Source organism: Erithacus rubecula (assembly GCF_903797595.1).
Source record: "Erithacus rubecula genome assembly, chromosome: 4".
Lineage (NCBI taxonomy): Eukaryota > Metazoa > Chordata > Aves > Passeriformes > Muscicapidae > Erithacus > Erithacus rubecula.
In genome coordinates this window covers 48291069-48313455 of record NC_136686.1, presented here as the reverse complement: position 1 = coordinate 48313455, position 22387 = coordinate 48291069, and the positions used below count along the sequence as shown (strand labels likewise).

Below are 22387 nucleotides of genomic sequence, written 5' to 3'. Positions count from 1 at the left end.
ATCATAAAAATGTTAGCAGTTAAAACTTTGAAGAATAGAGATAATTGGTAACTCTGCTTAATGTTCTAGATTTTGACAGCTGAAAACACTGTTATGCTACAGTCTTCCATTGACAAGTGAATGAAATAAGTCCCATCAAATATATTTCTGTTTCACTGCATTTGTGATTTTGTAAACTTGATACCACAAAGAACATTTTTTACAGTTATACCAAATTCTAATGCTTGCCTTTCAAATTGTTGACCTTTAGCAGTGAGATTGCCTGCATCACAGATTCGTGATGCACTATCCATCAGGATATATCAGGATACATCAGGATGTATCAGCAGGGATGGTGAGACCATGATGCCACATCAAATAGAAAACATGGAGGAAAACTGATCTGTTTGTGTGGGAAAAAAAGATAATTTCAGAAAAAGCATTTGAAATGTGCTGATACTTGGCTGGGATGTGGATGCTGAGTGGCTTCTAATATGCCACAGCTAAACCCCAGAAAAAAGCATGAGCTGCCATTCTGCAGTACCTCTCCACTGAGCACATGGCAGCCTCCCAGTGTCATTTTTAAAATATATATCTTGCAAAAAAAAAAAAAAAAAAGATGGTCTGTGTTAAAGCAAATTGAGAAAATGCAAGCATACAGTTCCTTTGGTATCCTGTGAGAAGAATTACAGTTGGTACATGATATGTAGATGCAGTTCCATCTACCAGACCCAAAATCTAGTTCAGATAAAAGGTATTTGTCTTTGTGGTGTTATTGTAGGAGTTGCAGCACCTGCCCTCCCTTCCTTGGACCTTGCATTTCATGATTTAGGCCATTATATGTGATCCAAAAAGATTCTTTGTCCTCATTTTTACAATGCATTTTGAACTACATACATTCTGTAACTATTTTCAGGTTCTTCAGGTTATGACTAAAATTGGAAAAATTGCCATTTGCCATCCAAGTCAGGTATATACAGAGAACGTACTGTAGTCCACAATGTAGTATGGATGTATGGACTAAACTAAGGTACAGCCTAAAAAGAGAATGGACCCTTCTGCCTACTCACATCCATCCTTGAAAGTACAGAAATACCTTTTCAATAAGAGCAGCAATCCCTCAGAGAGAATGTGGTCATAAATCTATGCTGTTAGAAATTAAAAGAAGCAGCAAGGACAGTTTTCTTATTCTTGATGTGCACACTTTAACACAGCAATAAGAAGTCAAGAAACAAGAGATTGAAACAGAATATGTAATCATCTGCTGAACTGATACTCAGAAATTCCATGTTGAAACCAGTGTAAAATGTAGTCTGTTTCTGTTGTTCATTGCCATTCATCATTTCAGCAAATGGAAGTTTCATTTTCACATATTTTGTATGGTTCTCATATGTGTTTACAACTATTTGATTTATATTTGTTTTCAACTATAGTTTCAAATGTATAAAATGGCCCCAAACATTTTTTGTTGTCTCTAGTCACTCTCTGTTGGAAGAGCCAACAAAACTGTGGCAACAACAACAAAACAAGTAATTTTGAATGTAAGGTCTGTTTGCTTTGAAAAAGATCTGTATGTTGGTGTATCAAAATGTTACCAGATCTGCTTGCTTTCTTGTTTTCAAGAGAAATTATTCTGAATTAGGAGGCTTGAAAAATAGATCGAAAGGAAGAAGTTTGTTCAGGCTACCTCTGTGGCGGGTTCAGTTAGTAATTGCAACATTCCATTGTGGTCTAGGAAAATGCAAGCAGCACCCTTTCGTTTTTCCATTCTGTATGTGATTTAATCAGGTCTTGCTGTTGTTCTCTGCTTGACTGAGATAAAAAATGCCATTGATAAATTCAGAGAAGATGACAGTGATTCACACATCTCTGTTTGGATTAGGTGAAGGAGAAGAGCACACTGAGTGACAGAATTAAATGTGGTTTAATGATTGGCAGCACTTCCACAATGTATTGTTCCAAATAATCTAATTTGATTTACAGTAATTCACTGTAAATATAATCCATTTGTCAAGGAAGTGTCTTGTAATTTATAGTTTAGCATGAAATGTATGACATTGGAGAATGATTTTGATTCGGTAAGCTCGTGCTTGTGCAGCAACAGAAGAAAAAGAAAATGTTCCTTATACAGAGAACCAGGGACATAATTGGGAAGCTCTCAGCTGCCCACTGCAGTAACCTGGAAGGAGCAACTGCTGTCCTCAGGTCTCCAGTGAGTTCCAGGCTGGGCTGTTTCAGAGCTCTTCCTTCCAGCCTGAAGACTAAATTTTTTAAAATCTCTCTCTGATTTCAAGCAAGCTTAATTCACAGAATCACAGAATATGCTGAGTTGGAAGCAGATTGAGGGGTGCTGTTAATGATCATTTACCCGAGTTTTGGCACACCACCTCATTGCTCATCACTGGATGAGCAATGTTTCTTTTTGTTCCTTTCCCCCTTCCAAGTTAGTTTAAAGTTTTCTCATCAAGCCCCACTAGCTCCTGGGCTAGAGCTCTTCTTCCCCTCTGAGACAGGTGCATCCTGTCAGGTGTCAGTGCAACACATGTTGAGTAGAATATCCCCTAGTCAACAAACACAAAATTTTCCTTCTGACACCAAACTTGGAGCCATGCATTGACCTGATGGATCTGCCTGTTCCTATCAGTTAGTGGATTTATTTGTCTCTGAAAGTTCTTCTTTCCAGGTTTACACTCTTCTGGTTCATATGCTGAGAGACAAGGGAATCTGTATGCAAGAGCCTCAGGGCAAAGTACTGCTCAGAGAGCAATAGAAATAAAGCTGTAGTCTTATGATTATATTTTAATAGCTTTCTTTTTATTTTAAGGTATTTGAACCTAATCCCCCAAGTTATCCCAATCACAGTATCCAATGTGGCTTTGTTTTCAGCTGGTAGCAGGTGGTTTTTAAAGCCCTCTTTAGATGATACATGGGGCCCACATAGTGAAGTCAATAGTTAGACAGGATATAATTTAGACTTCAGCTTTTCCTCTCAGTTTGAAATAAAATGAGTACATTTCAGGAAAGCCTAAGGAAAGATTTAAAGTTTTATATCAAAAGTTGAATATTTTCTTTTGTTGTACCCTCTTCTTTCAGAGAAAATGGTATTCATTTAAAATAATGCTTGTTCTGATGTATTTGAAAAGGCACTACTCTGAATTAAAAATAAATTAATAAAGTATGCATGTATGGGAGGGGAAGATTGCATTCTTCACTGGAGCATTTAGTCAAAGGGTTTTAATGGAGCACATTCTGCTTAGTTGATAGAATGAGGTATCTACAAAGACAGGCTCTAAATAACAGATGGCCAATAGCATTTGCAGAGCAGCTGTTAAGGTGACAAAATCTTCTGGGGCTCCTCTCCACAGACAGGTTATTATAGTCTCTATTTCAGACTGGAAAATAGTCCTTGACTGTCTTTAAACCCATGAAAAGTAGTTCTAGGCAATAGTTCCACATAATTACAGTTCTGGTAATCCTTGTAACCCTTGGAATGAATGCCTTTCATTTCTTGTACCCTAGAGTTATAGGAGGGTAGAGGCCACTTGTAGCATACAAAGTTGTAAAGCTGACATGGGACTCAAAAATAGGTGGAATATCCCAGATATGAATGGAGTAAAGAGTGAGGAGTGAGGTAAGAACAGAATAAATTTGTTGTGTGATAAGGTAAGGTTGCTTCAACTGTATCTGTGGGGCTGCTTTACCAAGGATGCCCTGGGCACATTTTTTAAAAGCATTGCCTATTAAATGGAATTCCTGGAAATATCCTAAAAGCAGCTGTGTCTCTTATAGGAGTTCACCACATCAGCCAAATGTGCAAAGGTCTTCTTTTTCCAGAAGCCATCAGAAGAATCTAAAAATATGCTTGCTGTAGCTAAGTAGACTGCTCTCATGCTTATTAAAATACAGTCTGCAAAAACTGTTACTGTCACTTAATGGGAGAGTGTCACTGAACTAGGAAGTTGAAATTTTCTTTTGATTATATTGCAGAAAAGAAGAGCTAATCTCTTTCAGTATATTCATCTGGAAGAAAAAAAAAATCTTCTACTGGCTAGCTCAAATGAATACTATTGTCTTAAGGCAACATTACCAACACTGTTTTACATTCATTTACATAGCATCAGTGGTTCTTATTTTCACATGTGGGCACTTGGCCATGGGAACTTAGGTTATCATTGCCTCATTAGCTTCCACACCACCAGTTAAATAGACAGGCAGTAACAAATATTGAGGTTGGTTGAGGATTTAAGAACAGGTGCTCATGGTACAGAATGGTGAAAGTCTGTTTTAACTGAAATGATTCTTACAAAGGGATGAATTGTTAATGTGTTGTTATTCCAGATTTCTAGAAGAACTGATATGGTGTCAGAATTAAGAAGACAATTAATGGCTGCTGAGGAAGAAGACAGTGTATCATATCCTCCTCTGAATGTGACCACTGGAAATGTTTCATGCATCCTTTTTTATGCTAGTAATTTCAGCCTCAAAGCCAACAGTTCAGTTTTAATAGATTTGACAAATGCAACATTTTTAGCAGAGAATGTGGATGTTTCTGCCTCTGAGTGCTCAGACAGCAACACAACGTGAGTAGCATAAGAAATTTCATATCCTAATACATGAAAACCATCAGAAATGTTACAGTGTAAAATGTGCTATTTTAATTTTCTTCTTCTACAGCATCCAAAAATTTTTAAAAATGTATTCTTAGAAGAAAAAAGTTAAGTCCAGACCATAGAAAATGTTCATTTGAGACCTCTTGTAATTTTTTTTTCTTTCTATGTTCCCTACTTTCTTGTTTGTTTGTATTTGCTCCAAACAGGTTTCCCCTGCACCTGATCTCAGAATCAAAAAAACTCCACTGGCATTAATGAGATCTTAATTTCATTCCCTTGAAGGGGAATATTGCCAGTTACGATGTAGTAACTCAGCTAGAAGTACTTTAATGAAACATGATCTCTGTTTTCCTTTACTTTGAAGCACCTGCACTTGGGTAAATAAAACTCTAGAAATATTTAGTCATATTTTTCTATGTACTGAACCTTTGCTATATGACTTTTGTAATTGCCTAGTGATTTACAATGTATCCCTCAAATTGAAATGTCACAATGATCTAATTAAAGCTGACTAGTCTAACATTAAAAATCTCTTTCTTATTCTTAGACTGTCACTAAAATACACAAAACCAGTGAATGGAATCAACAGCCTAGAGATAAGGTAACTTTTGATTTATTTTAAATAGCTCTTTTGTGGTTTACAATACCTGCTAGTAAATAAGGAGCAAAAAAGGGGAGAGAAGTTAAATGAAAATATTTTTTAATTTATTATTTGCTTTTTCTTTGGGGGAGTCATCATGCAGGAAAACAATAGTATAGTCTTTATGCAGAAAATATATTAATATGCTCAGGTAAAGTTCTGAAAAAATATTGTAGGCAAACATCCATACTGTAAGGTGCTGGTATATGCAGCTTCCTGTTTTACTAATAGGATCCTTCCACAGTCCTTTCAGGTAAATCTAACTGTGATTTATGAAAAGTTTGAGGGGTTGAAGTCTACCTGCATGGCCAGGGCTGTATTAAGTCCTAGTGTGGATTGCTAGTGCACTCTGTTAGTGCTAACTTGTGGTTAATGAGGGGTGCAAAAAGTTTTAAAGTCTCTACTGTCCACGGGTGGTGATAAGACCATATTTCTCCTACCATGACAAGAAATAAGAAAAATAGGGGATTGGAAGACCTGGGAAGAAAAATCAAAGGGACAATCATAGAATTGTTTACACTGGAAAATGTCTCTTTGATCATTGAATCCAATCTTTAACCCAGTGCTGCCAAGTCACCATTAAATCATGTCCTGAGTGCGACATCTTCTAAATATCTTCAAGGATGGAGACTCAAGCCACTTGCCTTGGAAGAAGTTCCAAGGCCTGGCAGCCCTTTAACTGAAGAAATTTTTCCTAATATCCAACCTAAATCTCATGGTGCAATTTGAGGCCATGTCCTCTTGTTCTATGTCTTCTTATTAAGGAGAGGAAACTAAGCCCCACCTCACCACAACCTCCTGTTGTGTTGCTGTAGAGACTGATAAGGTCCCCCTGAGCTTCCTCACCTGCAGGCTAAACACCTCAGCCCCTCCTGTGCTCCAGCCCCTTCCACAGCTTTGTTGCCCTTCCCTGGAGATGCTCTGGTACCTCAATGTCTTTCTGGTGGTGAGGAGCCCAGAACTGAACTCTAGATTTGAGGTGGAGCCTCACCAGTGCTGGGAACAGGGGGACAAACACTGCCCTGGTCCTGCTGGCCACACTATTGCTGATCCAGGCCAGCAGTGCCCTCTTGGCCATCTGGGCACAGGCAGGGTCATGTTCAGCAGCTCTTGACCAGCACTCCAGGTCCTTTTTCACCAGGCATCTTTACAGCCACTCTGCCCCAGCCTGTGGTGCTGCCTGGGGCTGTCACGACCCAAGTGCAGGACTTGGCATTGTTGAACCTCATACCATTGGCTCTGGAATATCAATCAAGCCTCTCCAGATAAATGCTCAAGTGAATTAATGCCATTATTTACACTGGCAGAAAAACATACTGTGTTTAGTTAAAAGGATCCCAGGAGAACTTATCTTGAGGAGAGTCAGTGATGTGTTTAGATTAGTATTCAGAGTGCATGAAGACACTCATAGTCAATATCAGAGATCATGACAGGTGGCAAAAAACCAGACAAACTTTGTTATTTAGCATCCCCCTTCTCCCTCAACCAGCTAAAGCTTTGTAAGAGAACATACTGTACAGATAGTATAGAATTTTTATTTTTTTGACTATTGAATTTAGCTGTGTATAGGATCCCTGGGACTTGTCCTTGGTGATGGTGTCAAGCATGCCTTGTCCTCAGTAATGTAAATTATGAAAGAGACATGTATTTCCCTAAACACCATGGAGAATTAAGAAAATATTTTTCTTGGATCCCCTTCCAAAGGTACTGATCTCAAACCAAGACTCTACCCAAGCTGCATTTTTCTTTTTACTACAACTCTCAAAATATAATTTTCTCTGGTGCTGCTGCCTTGTTCTCTTCTGTCTGCTCACTAGTGCTCCTATCCCACTCTGATAGAGATAGGCCCTCCAAAACACTGCTATGATTCTCATTCTTCATCTTTGCACATCCTAGCACAAGTCCTAGCTTTAATCTCTTTCTGTATGAATGAATGTGGTTGTTTCCTACATTTGTCCTGAATATGGCTATCCTCAGCATAATATCATCCTTTCTAGTAAAATTACAGGTCTGAGAAAATAGTACAAATCACAAAGCATCCTATGGAGCATGGCACTGTGCTTCAAAACTAGTTAAGAGCTAGACCTTAAAGGTGTTTTATTGAGCAGTCAACAGGCTTCTCTTAACTGTACAATGGCAAATTGCAAACCTTGAGACGGTACTATAGAAACAAAATCCTTGGGCAATTGAAACATTTGTTTTGGATTTTGTTTTCTGTAGCTGGCAGAAGATCAAATGTGATGTTAGTGCACACATGGATTTAGTGAGGATTATTTAGATTTATGTTTAATAATTTGTTTGTTAAAAACTTGTAATTTAAATTAATTATTGGATGAAAAGTTTAATGCAGTCATGAATCTGGGTTGCATCTGGAGAGAAGAAATTTGAAGCAACTCTGCAGACAAACTGTAATTTAAATGAAAATGCCAGTACAAAAGGTGAATGGTTCATGTTTTCTTTCTTTTTCAGGAAAATTTTTTATATCCTTTTGAGACTGTTGTAGTAGAGGCAAAAATAATCACAAAGTCTTTCTTGACCTGTGGTTCTACTTGAACACACTATAGCTAAATACCAAAATGCATAAACAGCTCTTGAAGCTGGAATAAGAAGCTCAGGCTCCACAATAGGTGAGGACTTGAAAAGAGGGCTCAGGTAAGGTCATGGATGTTTTCATGCCAAGCATGTAAGAGTAGCATAGGCTGGCTCTGTTTTGCAGGTGAATTTGATTTATTTCATTGGGCCATGTGTGATCCAGGTTTTTAATAGACCTTCTGGGCAAATAAATGCAAATATGTCTAAATTGATTGATTTTTATTTATGACACAGGTGCTTAGAAATATAAAATGGAATAGAGGAAGAATGTAGGGAGTAGCTTCCAGAGTAACAATTTCTTGGACCTTGTGTGTGGGAGATAGAGACTGACTGCTTCTGTATTGCTTATTTCCTCTCTTCCCTTAATTTATTAACATGTCTTTATCTTGGCCCACAAGTTTCCTCATTTTGCTCTTTGTTCTCCCCCTTTTCCTGTTGAACATGGAGAGTGAGGAAACAGCTAGATGTGTGCTTGGCTTCTGGCTGGTGTCAATCCATAACACCTCAGAGCCTTTATAAATTAACAATAGTTCTAAAGACTCAGCTGATTATTTGCAGTTTTCTGTTGGATTGTGACTTGATGGTACAATGGTGTCATTTTAGGCCTCTATTAGCTACCATAATACAGTATTGCATGCTATATAATGCAAAAAAAGAGATGCACAGAACAGAACCAGAAAAAGCCATGGACATTTTTCATGATTTGCTAACTTTATTCACCTTGTGTATCTCAGCATGTCTCTTGTCAAGAGCTTCTAAAATCCACAGAGATATGTTAGAACCTTTGTTTTCGAAACCCTTCTGGTTAATTTTTATTTGATTTCTTTTTCAAGATTACATCTTGGTAAGATCATGGTCTTCCTTGACAAACAGGACACAGGCAGGGCAAAGAGGTGGAAGCAACAGAGCTGAGAGCCACAACTGCACTTTTTACCTCTGTAAAGGCCTTTATTTAAGTATAGGATAGCCTATCTTGAAGAGAGAAAGTGACTCCAGAGATGACCACGTTAAAGTAGCTCAGTTTATTCATCAATCAAAGAGGTTCTAACTTCAGCAGCATGAGCAGGATCCAGAGCCTGGCTCCCTTATCCACGCCAGTGTCTGCCCACGTACAGAGCAGCTGTGCAGGTCACACCCCACCTCCCACTGACAGCTGTGCTGTGCTTCATCCTGTGCAACACACAGCTGTCACCTCCCTCTCCCTCTCTCCAGCAGGAGCTGCAGTCTCACCCATCCTCCTGCACTTGCAGCGGGAGATGAGCTGTGAGGGAGTGGTTGTGGGGTGGTGTTGTGATGGTGTTGGGAAAGTAAGCCACTGCTGCAGCAGGAGTGGGAGCAGTGGGAGGAGTCCTTTGCTGGAAGAAGCATCATCTCAGCTCTCTCATAAACTGATACAGTGTTCCAGCATTTGTTTGTCATTTTCTCTGGGAAAAAATGTCCAAGTGAATGGAAATGTGGAGCATTAGTATTCCAAACTTACATTGATACATAGTTGGCTACTGTTGTTGCTCAATGTATAGAACAGAATAGAGTTGACCCAAAAAACCCCATGTTTCAAAGTCTTTTGCTTAGCAGTTGTGCTCCTCTTTGAATATTTGAAACAGTAATTCTAGATATCTTCTGCTTTGGAAATACCTCTGGTTGTAATGATTAGCACATGAGACATGAACAGTGGTGATGACATTCAGAGTTCATACAATTATCTGGCACAAAGGGAGCCTGGCCCATGACCAGGAATTTTTTGTGCTCCCATACATAAAGTACATAATGTCTCTAATGTACATGGTTATCTCTAATGTTTAACATGAACATAACATTTCCTTAAGAAACCAAGGTACTTTCAGTACTGCAGATAAAACCTTTGTTCTCTCTCTGCTCTGTATCATTAATTTGCTGTAATATGCTCTTTTTTCTATCTTCACATTTGAGAAAATGTTAAACTAAATTAAGTAATTCTATAGATTTTTGCTGTTTGAATGCCTTCTTTTCTTGTAATTTAATGAACTATAGTTGCATCCATTATCAGTTAAATGTGTGCTTGTTGGAGGCTGTTCATTGTTAGTTGTTTGGAAAAATGCCAAGGCTAACAGCCTTTATTACTCTAAGTTCACTGTTCTCAACTAGTTAACCAGTTAGAATGTTAATTCTCATAAGTCTTCAAGTAACACAACATTTTAGTTTTTGGTTTAATATGAGGAGGCAGCATTCCCTTTGAAGTAATTTTAGACTGTACTCACATAAATGGCTTTATAAAACTTTTTCTTCATATGGTCAGTTTAACATATTTTGTTCATATGGTCAGCTTTTAAAGGAATTTCCTTCTTTACCACTTTGCTCATCTTATCAGCAAAAGTACAGACCACACCCAGCCTCTGTGGTAGTTGTAAACATTTAAGTAAGCTTCTCTATATTTATAACTGGCTTTCAGCTAGTGCCTATAGCACTGCAACTGGGACACCATGGAAATTCTGTTCAGATTGTACTGTACATCAGGAAAAGGTTTCTTTCTTATAGTAATAATATCCAGGTTTTAATTGTGTAACTGCATAAGAGTAGAGTATTTTCTACATATATTTGTAAATGTGGACTGGATGGAATTTTTTTTTTCTTTTTCACTAATGCTGGCAGCTCAATGTTTTATGGATAGAACTGTTCGGGCTTAAAACGTAAGGAATGCCATAAGACAAAACATCCTTTTCCCACTTTAATGACACTGTGTCCTGGAATTCCTTCTGAGCATTTTGAAACTCCTGAGGTTTCTGAACTTGTATGAATCAAAACCCACCAATTATTAATAATTTTTTTAAGAATGGTTTTAAAAATTGGTTAGATTCCATGCTGTGCATGATAAAATATTGAAAGTAACTAATTTGAACAAACAAGCAATATTCTACAGAGAGAATATTCTACAGAGAGAATATACCCTACAGAACATGAAATAGTCTATATTATGCCTCATTTAAGATGACTATACTTTTCTTTGAAACCAATCATAATTAATTGAAGTTACTACTTCAGATTTTAAAGTCAACATATAGTGTTACCCATTGTGGATAGGAAAATTAGAATATTTCATTTTGTAGCAATTCTTATATATTTCTAAATAGATTTCTAAATCTTTTGTGGTTACCAATAATCAAAATAAATCATCAGCAAACTATGTAGAGATATACGTGCATAGACCAAATAGAGTTAAAGTTATTAAACAATGTTGTTATTAAACAATGTGTACCAGGGAGAAAGGTTTATAATTTTCTTATGAAACAGCTTGAATGCCTAAAAGTAACTGTATAAAAAATGGTAAAGATTTTTCATCTAGATTTATCTAGATTTTTATATAGTCCTGATCTGTAAAGGATCAGAATGTACTTCTGGATGTCTGGATGTTCTCAGTTATTTCTGTTGGGAGCTGTTCAGATTGCATTAGGAGTAACATAAATTCTGTTAATATAAACTGCTGCAATACCACATATACACAGATGCTTTCAAAATAAGAAAATACTTTTCTGTGTCTAGCCTATTTCAAATTGTGAAAGTAGAGCTGACAATCCCTCTTGACTCACTAGTGACAGAAAGCTCTGTCTTCTATGCTAAATTCAGACCTTTGCAAAGGAAATTGCCATTTAGCTATTTGAGCCAAAAAAGAATTGCAGTGATAAATTAGAATGTCTATCATGCCTATACCTATCATAAAAGCAATTTTCATAAAATCCCATAAAATGTTTATTCAGAGCTACTGCAGTCTGACTTACTTTCTCAGCTTCTCCTCCACTGATATTAAACTGTTGGTAACTGATGAAATACAGCACTGGCAGATGCCCTTGAAGAATGAAATTGCATTTGCTTCTTGCCTGCCACAGCTGTAGAAAGCTGTGCTTGTGAGGTGAAACTCTAAGTAGTGAACACATTCACAGAACTCTTCACTTGTGAACAATCTTGGGAGGCCATGTCATCATCAGCTGTGATGTTTGCAGCCAGCAATAATGAAACTTTATCTACTACTGTTACTTTATAAAATGTATATTAATTTTTTCTTCTAACCTTTTGACTTTTTCTTTTTGTCCTCTGTTGTGTTCCTAGGTTTTTAATGACCAGCAAGTTCTATGAAGTCTCGGCTAGAAAATGGTTCACTTTAGATTCAGTTGAGATTGTACAAGACGGAGACAAGTTTGCTAAATTTAATGTTTCTGGCATCTCTGCCCCTGCAGAGTATTCATTTCACTGTCAGCTGGTGGGAACAAGCAATCGCTATCCTGCAAGGCTGGTTCCATCCAACAATGAGGCAAAAAATTGGGATGTTTTCATTTCTGAGTTGCAAGTGAGTATGTGTTACCATTTCAGAGATAACTCCAAGAACTATTACTTGCTGTTGTAGGTGGTGAATGGCACACATCCATAATGCCCTTACTTTCATTCCAGCCTGAGGGAAAATGTAAAAGAAAAGCTGTTCCCCTAGGTGAGCTATTCAGTAGAGGGGTAAAAAAGATGCCAGTTGCTGAACAAGGAAAACATGAAAGCACAGCTTTGAAAAACAAAACTATGAAGCTGTCCACAGAAAGAAAACCTAATTAAACCAAATGCACTTAATCAGGCAAAGAATGACTAAGTCCTCATGCCTGTTTAATGAATTGGGCTGCTCTTGGAAACAGGGGCCTCTTAGGTGGGTGGCTTTATTCTGCTTATTTTGTTTTTATTTGATTTCTTGGTGCATTGTTTACCTAGGAAAGTACAGCTTAGTGTGGCTGCTGTTTTCAGTGACATGGACTGTCTGTAATCCTCAGATAGAAACAAAGCCCAGAACAATTAGATTTAATGGGAAGTTTGCCATGGACTTCAGTCAGGAATGGTACTAGTTCCTGCATGACCCAGAAGGAAAGCAGATTGCTTCTTTTGAATGACACATAGCTTTTCTGCATATTTAGTAGTAGTTCAGAGTACATATGTGAGGTGGAGATGATTGCACCTTTACTACTTTAAGCTTGTTCTTGACTTAAGCATGACAGCATATATATCTTAAAACAATATTGCACTAAGGGATCTCTTTGATGAAAGAGATCATGAAAATAATAGGAATAACTCCAAATTGTACTATATTTGTCAAACATGAGCTAATCTCATGATAAATGGATACAAATGCTGATATAATTGCATTTATAATTTTGATAACAAACCAAATCTCAGTAATCTGACTCCAGACTTGACACTTTCCTTAAGCAATGGAAATCTCACAGAAGGAGCACTGGTGCTTAGATTCATTCCACAAATTCCAGTCTCACCATTTTTTGAGAACCAATGTTGCAATTCATACCAATATTGTGAAGGTTCCTTCTGATGTTATTTTTATGTAAAGATGTGAAAATACCATAGTTCATGCAACTGTACTTTTCCTAGTAAGTCTTTGGAGTTAGTCTTTCATTATCACTAAGATATGAAAGGACATGACCTATGAAAGGACAAAGTGTATACTTACCACCTATGTTTTCTTTCAGTTTCTATATGCACTGATATTAAAGCTTAAATAGGCCTTGCTCCAACCTTAGTAGGCATCCTTTCATTGTGGTTTTAACCAGCACTAGGAATATTGGTTTCCCATCTTCCTTATTGATTGGGAACAACAGTTACTTCCACTCTGTTCAGATAACAGTCATTAGTTCCTCTTGAGAAAGGGGTTTTTCTCTGATCAAGTCCTAAACATGGGACACAACCTGAAAACTCCCACTCTGATATTTTTCTGTTGTGTGAGAAAAGGGCAGAAGGGCACCATTCTAGGCTCATTTCCAAGTTCTGTCTGACCTAGATCACACTTTTCCAGGTATCTTCCACTGATACATACTGAAAGATGATCTCAGTATCAGTGTTTGTTATTGCATAAGGTTTAGAAAAAAACCCTCAAACTTTGTTTTGTGGTGAAAAAAGCACGTGGGATGTGCTCAATAGTTGCAGCCAGCACAAAATCTTATTGCTGAAGCTGAGGAACATGATTTTCTTGTCAGTGTTACACAATGAATTAGAAACCAGCATCCAATGCCAATCAAACTGGTTATACCTTTTGAGGATCTCATATTTGTCAATGAAGTTAAAGAGGATGCTGCCACCAAAAGCACTGCTTTTCTGTGGCATGAATGGTTCAGAAGTACTTTGAAACCTGTGAAAAACTGCCAGAAAACTTCAAAATCAAGAATATTTTGATTCTTTGTAGCTAAAATGTCTCAAAGTTCTAAAATTAGAAGTTTGGTATGCACTTAAGAACTATAAACCCAACATATTTTACTTTAAGTTGTCATCAAAGACCATATGATGAGAAATCTGCATTCAAAAATACTTAAAAATTAACAGTAAATACAGACTTGTATAATCAAGATGAATGACTGGTCTAAACACCAAAATTAAAACTTCCACTGGACAGAGGCCTGTATACAAAAGATTTTTGCATTCATAAATATTAGGGAACCACACATAAGTTTTTTTAACTTTTCTGTATGTGCTGCTAAGATTCTCATTTTCTGCCTGGTATCCAACATCCCCACAGAAATGATAACGCTTAAAAAAAAAATGAAATGAAATGGCATATTCTTCATCTCCTTCCTAAAAGTAGACATAGCATTTTAGGAATTTGCAATTGAGTCTTTCACCTAGATGATTCAATAAACATAATGCTGTTTTTTAAAAAATAAGACCACTAGAACTGAAATAATTAATTTCAGTATTTCTGGCTCTAAAGCAGGAGTGGCAAAGCCCTTCTAAACTGTATATACCTGTTAAGTACTTCAGAGGGTCCTTGTAAATGTGGTAAGAAATGTGTATTGTTTTGAGAATTTCAATCCATTTTTGGAACAGAAATGACATAAACCATCACCTTCTGTCTGTTTCTATTGTCACTAAGTCTTTCAGGCTACATCTCACAACTCCTATTCACATTCTCACTTGTTGTCAAAGCAATGGCTTAACAAGCAAAGGCTTTTGCAATCATGTATTCTCTAAAACTGTGCAAATAGTTGTCCAGCCCTGCAGCTTATTTTCACTAATCCTGCTTTAATCACAAGTCCGAGTACCTTTGGTGAAAGCAGTCTTTGCAAGTTAGCTACCATGATTTGACCTGGAAAGATTCTTCTAAAAGGTTGAATTGCAAAAATTGTCGTCACCTCCACATTATCTAAAGAGTCTTTAGTTTCTCACATAATGTTAGTTTTATTAACCACTATTCTGGAAGGAACAGACATTGCTCATAACACACATATTGCATAAACATTAACTTTAGAGACCTGAACCATGACTGAATGCAATCCCAGAGTTTTACTGATGTATTTGTTGCATGGTAGATTTGTTCAGTTGTACCAAAACCTTTCGTAGGAACTACAAACTCTTTTATTACCACAAATAAACTGAAGTTTTCCATTTATTTTATTTTAAATCATAGAATAATCATGGTGTGGGAACACATAAAAGTAGAAATCCATGATCACTTTCTTTCTTGCTTGGGTGAGAGAAGTGATTTAAATAAAAGAATCCTTTTAAAATTTTATTAGATATTTTATTGAATGTAGTAATTTTTAACATGTCATTTCTTTACCAGTGGGTTAATGATATTTGATATTTTCCTTACACACTCATTTCAAAGATTCTGTAAATACATGAGTCCCAGTCTTCATTTTTCTTTATAAACTTATTTAAGAATGAATCAAAATGAGATCAGATTAATTCTTTCCTTCCTTTTCCACCAGTTTTGTTCTCTTCCCTCTAAAGTAATCAGTACATATGCCATTATATGCCTTTTTGTAGAGGGGGGATTGTCTTCCCTTTATTCAGTTTTCCTTTGATTGGTTTGAACAAAATTTCTAGAAAGTTAGTGGTCTCAAAGGCATTGTTTGTTGATATTCTTGCATAATTGGGATCTGGACAAAGAATATATCTCCAAATTTGTTGGTTTTCTGAGGAAAACAATATGGTTGGAGGGTGGTCAGTGGCAGACACTGCAAATCCAGTCAAATCAGAGTTATAACAAACTTTTCTAAATGCTGGAAAAGTTTATATGAGTTCTATAAGTTAATGGACAACACAAATCCCATACCTCAATAAAGCAAGTCTTTCTTTCTGTTTTGAGTCTTTGATGTCTAAGGAGGGAGGGAAAAAGATTTCACAACTTGTTTCTCCTTGAACTTTCACTAAAACTCGGCCAACAAAGGTCATCTTTATTAGATGCATTTTGAGGTAGGTTCTGGGAATTTTATTTGTCAAGGAGCTATTAGGAAAAATGTCTCAGACTATTTCAAGACATCTCGTGATCTGAGCAGCCTTAATTCTCATGTTTTTGAGTGCTTTGAGTTTCCTGGTTCTGAAGTGGTCATAGAGCTGATGATCAGTGAATACTTAGACACTGATTATGTGAATACAGAATACTGATCAGAATACAGAGAATGCAGCATACTGATCACATGTCCCCTCTGGGGCTTCACTTCTAAAAAAAATACAAAATTCTGAACTGGGGGACCTAATTCTTACCATAGAAATGGATTCTGCATTTTTCATTTCCTGTTTGTAAAGGAGATCTGGAAAATTGTTTTGCAGAGGATTTTGTTCTCACTTGTTTCTTAATGGGCAGAGTATGACTGATAGTTTAAAGGCGTGGCTTTTTGTAATTACCACATATATCCTGAAAGTAAGGACTATGTTTAATTGCACTCATCTATCTACCTTTCCTCATTTTCAGATTCAAGGCTTCAGCATTGTAAACAACCAGTTTTCCTATGCAAGTGACTGTACAGGTTTCTTCACTTCTGGAATTTGGATGGGCTTGGTGACATCTATAATTTTACTGTGGATCTTGACCTATGGAATCCATATGATCATGCAGCTCACAACAAACAGCAGATTTGATGATCCCAAAGGTCCAGCTCTATCAGTTCCTCTGACAGAATAGCCACGGATTGACTTCATGCCACTGTGGCTTTTCCTAATCTGATGTTTGTGATTTTTATAAACTTTTTATTTCATAATATGTTTAACTTAAAATATATCATAGGAAAACCAGATAATTAAACTATATATAAAAATGATCCTTATGCTTGGCAACAATAATAATTCAATCTGTTATTATGATCATTTGTTAACAGCTTTTTGTGTTAAGGTGCTGAAATGAGACTGTAAAGGTTATTAAGCTCTCTGGCTCTTAGGAAGACAATTAAAGACTTTTATTGGCAAAGTAAACATACCAAAACATAGATAATTGGGAAGGATAGAATATTTGCTGAGAAACTATATATTGAAAGTACTGTCTCTCTCTCTAAAGGCTCTTTAGTGTCATGATGATGCTGCATCTTAAGAAATTTTAACTGTGTTTGGAAATTTTTTCCCTTGAGTAAAACATCCAGAAATGTTCAGAACTAATAAAGTATAAGTCACTAAATAAATGGTCCTGAGAAGTCTTTTCAAAATACATCACTTTGTTCAGATGTGGTATCACACAGGAGAATGGGTAGATTAAGGTTTAGCTTCCATCTAACATTATCTTACACTTGTGAGAATTATGTTGAGTAATTTAATGCTGGCTTGTGTTTGTTTTAGCCATGGACAACTGATGGGAGGTCAGTCAGTGACAGACAGGTTCTTGTCCAAGCTGATCAGAAAATTAGATTTGCTGTCATGGAAATGAATGCAAATTTTCATGTTCAGAACCTATTGTGATTCAATGTGCTGGTGCAGACAGCACATTAACAGCAATAAGGTAGTTTTCTTAGCCTCCTCCATTTTCCAGGCATGTGTGGAGAAGTTATGAATTTCATTTTAAAAAAAGGGAAAAATAATATTATATAAAATCACTATAAGCACTGTGCCAATGTACTGTTTAAGTGTGAACATTTTATGGTCATCTCAGTTCTTCTAGAAGTCTGAAAACATTCACAGTGTGCTTTTCTACTGCAATTAATAGAAACACCACATCTTCTAACTGGGTAATCTGATTATGGAGTGAGTTACTAAATTTTATGTAGAACTAGAAAATAGTAAACAATCAATGGTAAAATGCTAAAAAATATTAAAAACAAGACTTTTATTCTTTCTTCAGCAATGGTTTTTTTATGACTATGCATGTTCAATTAGTAATTAAAACCCAAAAAATATAATTTTGACAAAATTACATTCATGAAATGAGAAAAATTTAAATTTTTCTCAACTTGATCCATGTCACAGTACAATGATACAGACTGTTAGAATCAACTATTTAACTAGACAGACAACAGTTTCTATTCATCATTTCTGGGTGTCACACTTTCATTATGCAGTCCAAAAAGTAGATTAAATGCTGTCTGAAGCTATTCCTTCTGAATCATTCAATCCTGACCTGACCTGGAAAACAAAAGGAAGGTGTCATATAACTAGCAGAGGTGGCTCCTGCACTGTAATATTTTTCCCAAATGCTTTTCAGAACCTCAAAGAATGCATTTGATCTACACAGAACCTGTGTGTTAGACATATTTTATTTGCACAAATTAGTTGCCAGGAGACAACTGGACTTGTTTTATTAATTCTCCCTTTGAAGCAAGTTGTACGAATGTGATGATGGAAAATTGACATAATAGTCATTTTTAGCAATAACTATTGCTAGAAGAGGGAAAGGCTATGCAAAGGAGTTGATCTGTAGAAAACAGCTTTCTTAGGACTTTTATCTGGCTTCAGTAAAAATTGGAAAAGATTTTTGTTCAACAGTGGTGATAAAAAGAACTGAAGAGGAGCTTTACCAGGCCACTTAGCTTAGGATTCTATCTCCAGCAGCAACATGAGTATGGTGAGCATCTCTTAGTCCTCCTTGACAATGTTCTCCATTCTCCACCATTTAGCTCAGGTCTTCCTTATCTAGAGGTGTTGCCTTTGTATTTAATAACTCTGGGTACTGCTATAGCCCATGAATTTGTCCATGAATTTGAACCTAAGGGCTCTTGTGCAGCTCTCAGTGTCCTGATGTTGGTGTGGCACTGGGAATGCTGAAATCCTCTCCTGCTTGCCTAGGATGGACTCTGGAGAAGAGGATGAGGAAACAGTCTCCTGTTGACTGTACCATGAGGAAAAGATAAGCCTCTTTCAGAAAAGCTGTGTGATGTTTTTGGTATTCCAAGATGAAGGTGAAAGCATTTTAATGGAGAAAAGCTTTTTCTTTCTACCTTCTCTCACAGCAAGGGTACCATGCTTTGGCAAGTAGAGCCTGTCTGTTTCTATAGTGACTTGGGATATCTTTGTAATGGAAAGATCAAACCACAGGCTTATCCTTGTGAGTCTGTGCTGGAAAACAGATGAGGAAAAGAAAGGCACTATCTAGCTGTAGCTGTCCTGTGGGCCAGGTGGACTGGGCTCTGGGGACAATGGCCTGTCTGTCATAAAAGGAGCTGCTCTCTGTCCCCATGGGATGGGCTCACCCTGGCTGGCTGGCACACACCCACCCTGCTGCTCGGGCTCTTCTCACAGGGGCCACCCTGCTGAGAGCACCTGGGCCAGACACCCACACGCCAGCTGAGAGGTGTGCAGGCTGCTGGAGTCCCCTGCCCCCTGGAACCCCTGCCCATCACACTCCTGTGGTGGGGACAAACACAGCTGATCCCTCCAGCAGCGCTGGCTTCCTCCTCTGTAAATAGCACTGAGCCTCAGGAAATTCGAGGAGGATTTTGCACCTGTCTGTGTTTGTTTCCCTTTCTGAATAAAGTTGAAACCCTGTCAGGAGCCTTCCAGTTCTGCGTACTTCTGATTTCACAATTCAGCTTTAATCATAAATGTACTTGTTAAAACATGCCTGTTTGGGGAGCTGTTCCAGACAGAATATTAGCTCTGTCTGGAAGAGTGTGAGCCTTCAGGACTTCTACCAGGGTTTGCTGAATTTATCAGGAGTACTGGCTTCTCTGTGTGCTAGCTCATTTCTCTACCACTTTAAAAAATATATAGAAAAGATGAAGGGGTTGGTGGGTAAGAGTATGAGTTAGAAAAGTAAAAGGTTTTTTTTATTTACATACGTATAAATCAAATTTTATGGAGAAAAATCGGGAACTAAAAAAAACTGCTAAAACTCAAAAAAAAAATCAATTTAATGCTCAACAATCAAGATTAAAACCAGAGAAACCCCAAAACTGAACACAAAAGCCCTGAAGAAATAAGGTATTTCATCACAAAATTCAGCAATAATCATTCATTGAAAGGGATTGTTGAGATGGAACTGGAATCTGAACCTCCTGATTTGTGTCTTAGGCTGTTGGTTTCTCTGCCTGTGAAATTACTCAAATTATTCATTTGACAAACCATGCAGAAACCCATCAATGACTTATAGTGACACAATTATAATAGAAATAGTCCAAAAGTAATATTTTTATGTGGGCAATAAAGGAAGACAGGTTATTCCATCTGTGAGGGACAACTCAATGAAGTAATTAGCTCCACCTTTCTTTCTGTGTCCCTAAGAAATTATATGCAAATCTAAATCAGCTGAATTATTAGGCAGTGTCCAAGCATTAAAGAGTTCTGCATCTATTTCAGCATAAACTGAGGTCAAGTGGGAGAAACTACATTCCTTGAAAACAAGGAATGACCTTGAAAAGCTAATTCCTAAGATAATCAGAGAAACAAGAAGTCTGAATGCTGGATACTGGCCACTGCTGGCAAAACAATAGCAGTAGTAGTGATGATTTTTGGAGCAAGTTAAGTGACAAACTTATGGTTACACTGAACAAGAGGAAGAGCCAGTGCACACAAGGGGCCGGGGGACTCCTTTTCCTGAAGGCTGTTTTTTAATCTTGCATTCTGTGATGGGTTGACCTTGGCTGCCTGATGCCCACTCAGCTACTCTCTCCCTCCTCCTCCTCAACAAGGGAAGAAAATAAGGTGGTGATCTTGTGGGTCAAGATAAAGACAGTTGCCACTATGGGCTGAACAGATTTATGGAACATTAATTTATTGCCAATTAAAATATGTTGGGAAGTAGGAAACCAAAGCAAGACTAAAATAATACCTTCAGTGTGCACAAATGCCAAAAAATCCGTGGTGTCTAATACCTGCAGTCAAAAGCCCTGGTCTTCAGTTTCTTAATAAAGGTTCTGTTCTCAGGTTGTTTTATTACCTATCAAAAATAAAATAAATTTCTTTGGAACTCCGATTTCTAAAGGCTTAAAAATGTTTGAAGTACAAAGGGGTGGGGCAAGGAAAAAAAAGAGATCTTACCAAGGGGTGGTTCCTTAAGCAAGTAGTCTTTCCTGACCAGAATGTGGGCCAGTGTCTTTCTTAATCTTCCTCCTTGTGTAGGTGGAAAGGGCATTTACAACAGAGCCTAAGAGCAAATCAGCTGCTATTGATGTCCCACAAATGAAGTGGCTTCCTTCTCTCCAGCACAATTTTTTGTATACTTCCTCTTGGAGCCAGGTTTCCTGCTCCACATTATCTGGATTTCTGTATAACCCCTGGAGCTGGTATGTTCTTGAATTATTGTAGTTGAGCTTCATTTTAGACTGTTTTTATGTCATTCCTTATTGCCATAATAGAAGATAGTTTACTGAATGATTGTATATTTTCTGCTTTGCAGAGAGAAATGTAAGTGTCCAGTGGAAGACTGAGAAACCCATTTTTAGTCTTAGCATTTCTTTAACTAGTTGTGTAAAAGTAAGATAAAATGAATGATGTACAGTCACCATCAAGCAACATATGCAACTAACTTTGATTAATGAAAACTGCAAAAATAATGTTTGTAATGTAAAAGAAAACCCTAACAAATGTTTTCATAAAAGTAATTTAAGAAGGTGGATAAGTTAGGGACTTTCTGATGTAATGTTTGAATTATAATTTTGTGCAGCCTATTTACTTTGGGGAAATACAGATGCACTTGGATAACAGAGATAATATAGATAACACTTGGATAACCAATTTAGTTATTTAACAGATCTCTTTCACTGAAGTATGCTGGCATGATTTAAGACATTGCTGTCCCTACCCTGCCTTCCATGCATATCTGTGCCTCAGCTGCCTGTTAAGACCACTCTGCTCTCTTGTTCCACCAAAGATGCAGTGTAAAGGTTTAGCAGGTTCTTCTCTGGGTCTGCCATTTCTGCTGCTGAGTAATAAAATCCTGGCAGAGGAGCAAAGCAGATAGCTGCAAACACTGATGTCTTATATTATAGCAATACTGGGGAAAGGTATTATAGATCTTATAGATGTCAAAAGGGGAAATATAAAGGATGCAAATAGCAAGTGCCTTGGCAGGATCAACATTACTGATAGCCTGAGAGGCAGAACCAGCTCCAGTTCAGGGAATGTGTTTTTCTGTCGCCACATGCCTCAGCCTGTGCCAGGGCAAATTCAGGAGGGCTCTGCTTCATATCCTACTATGAGCACCTCTAAAGGCTGTCTATGGCAGAAGATAACTAGAGAGCATCAAGATCCAGATGTGGACACCTTCTCTCATTCTGTATCTTTAGACTGCAAATGAACAGGATGGCCCGAACCCTCAACAAGTCATCCATCTTTTTATAACTAATTAGTATTACAATACTGAGATAGACAGTCTGCTTTTGTTTGTAGAGCTTTCTTGGATTTGTACTTATAC

The 22387-nt window shown here is 37.3% G+C and overlaps 2 protein-coding genes across 2 annotated transcripts in view; both read left to right on the top strand.

The window, feature by feature from the left end:
* ATP6AP1 (ATPase H+ transporting accessory protein 1) overlaps window positions 1-17228 on the top strand; it is a 50136-nt gene extending 32908 nt beyond the window's left edge. Inside the window, exons 7-10 of the mRNA XM_079303292.1 lie at window positions 4318-4559; window positions 5137-5190; window positions 11902-12139; window positions 16529-17228. Of these exons, the coding sequence (XP_079159418.1) occupies window positions 4318-4559; window positions 5137-5190; window positions 11902-12139; window positions 16529-16738 (744 nt within the window). The 3' untranslated portion in view covers window positions 16739-17228. The remainder of the gene's footprint in view (window positions 1-4317; window positions 4560-5136; window positions 5191-11901; window positions 12140-16528) is intronic.
* Window positions 17229-21017: 3789 nt separating this feature from the next.
* SLC13A1 (solute carrier family 13 member 1) overlaps window positions 21018-22387 on the top strand; it is a 38177-nt gene continuing 36807 nt past the window's right edge. The window contains exon 1 of the mRNA XM_079304628.1: window positions 21018-21257. The gene's annotated coding sequence lies outside the window, so the exon portion shown is untranslated. The remainder of the gene's footprint in view (window positions 21258-22387) is intronic.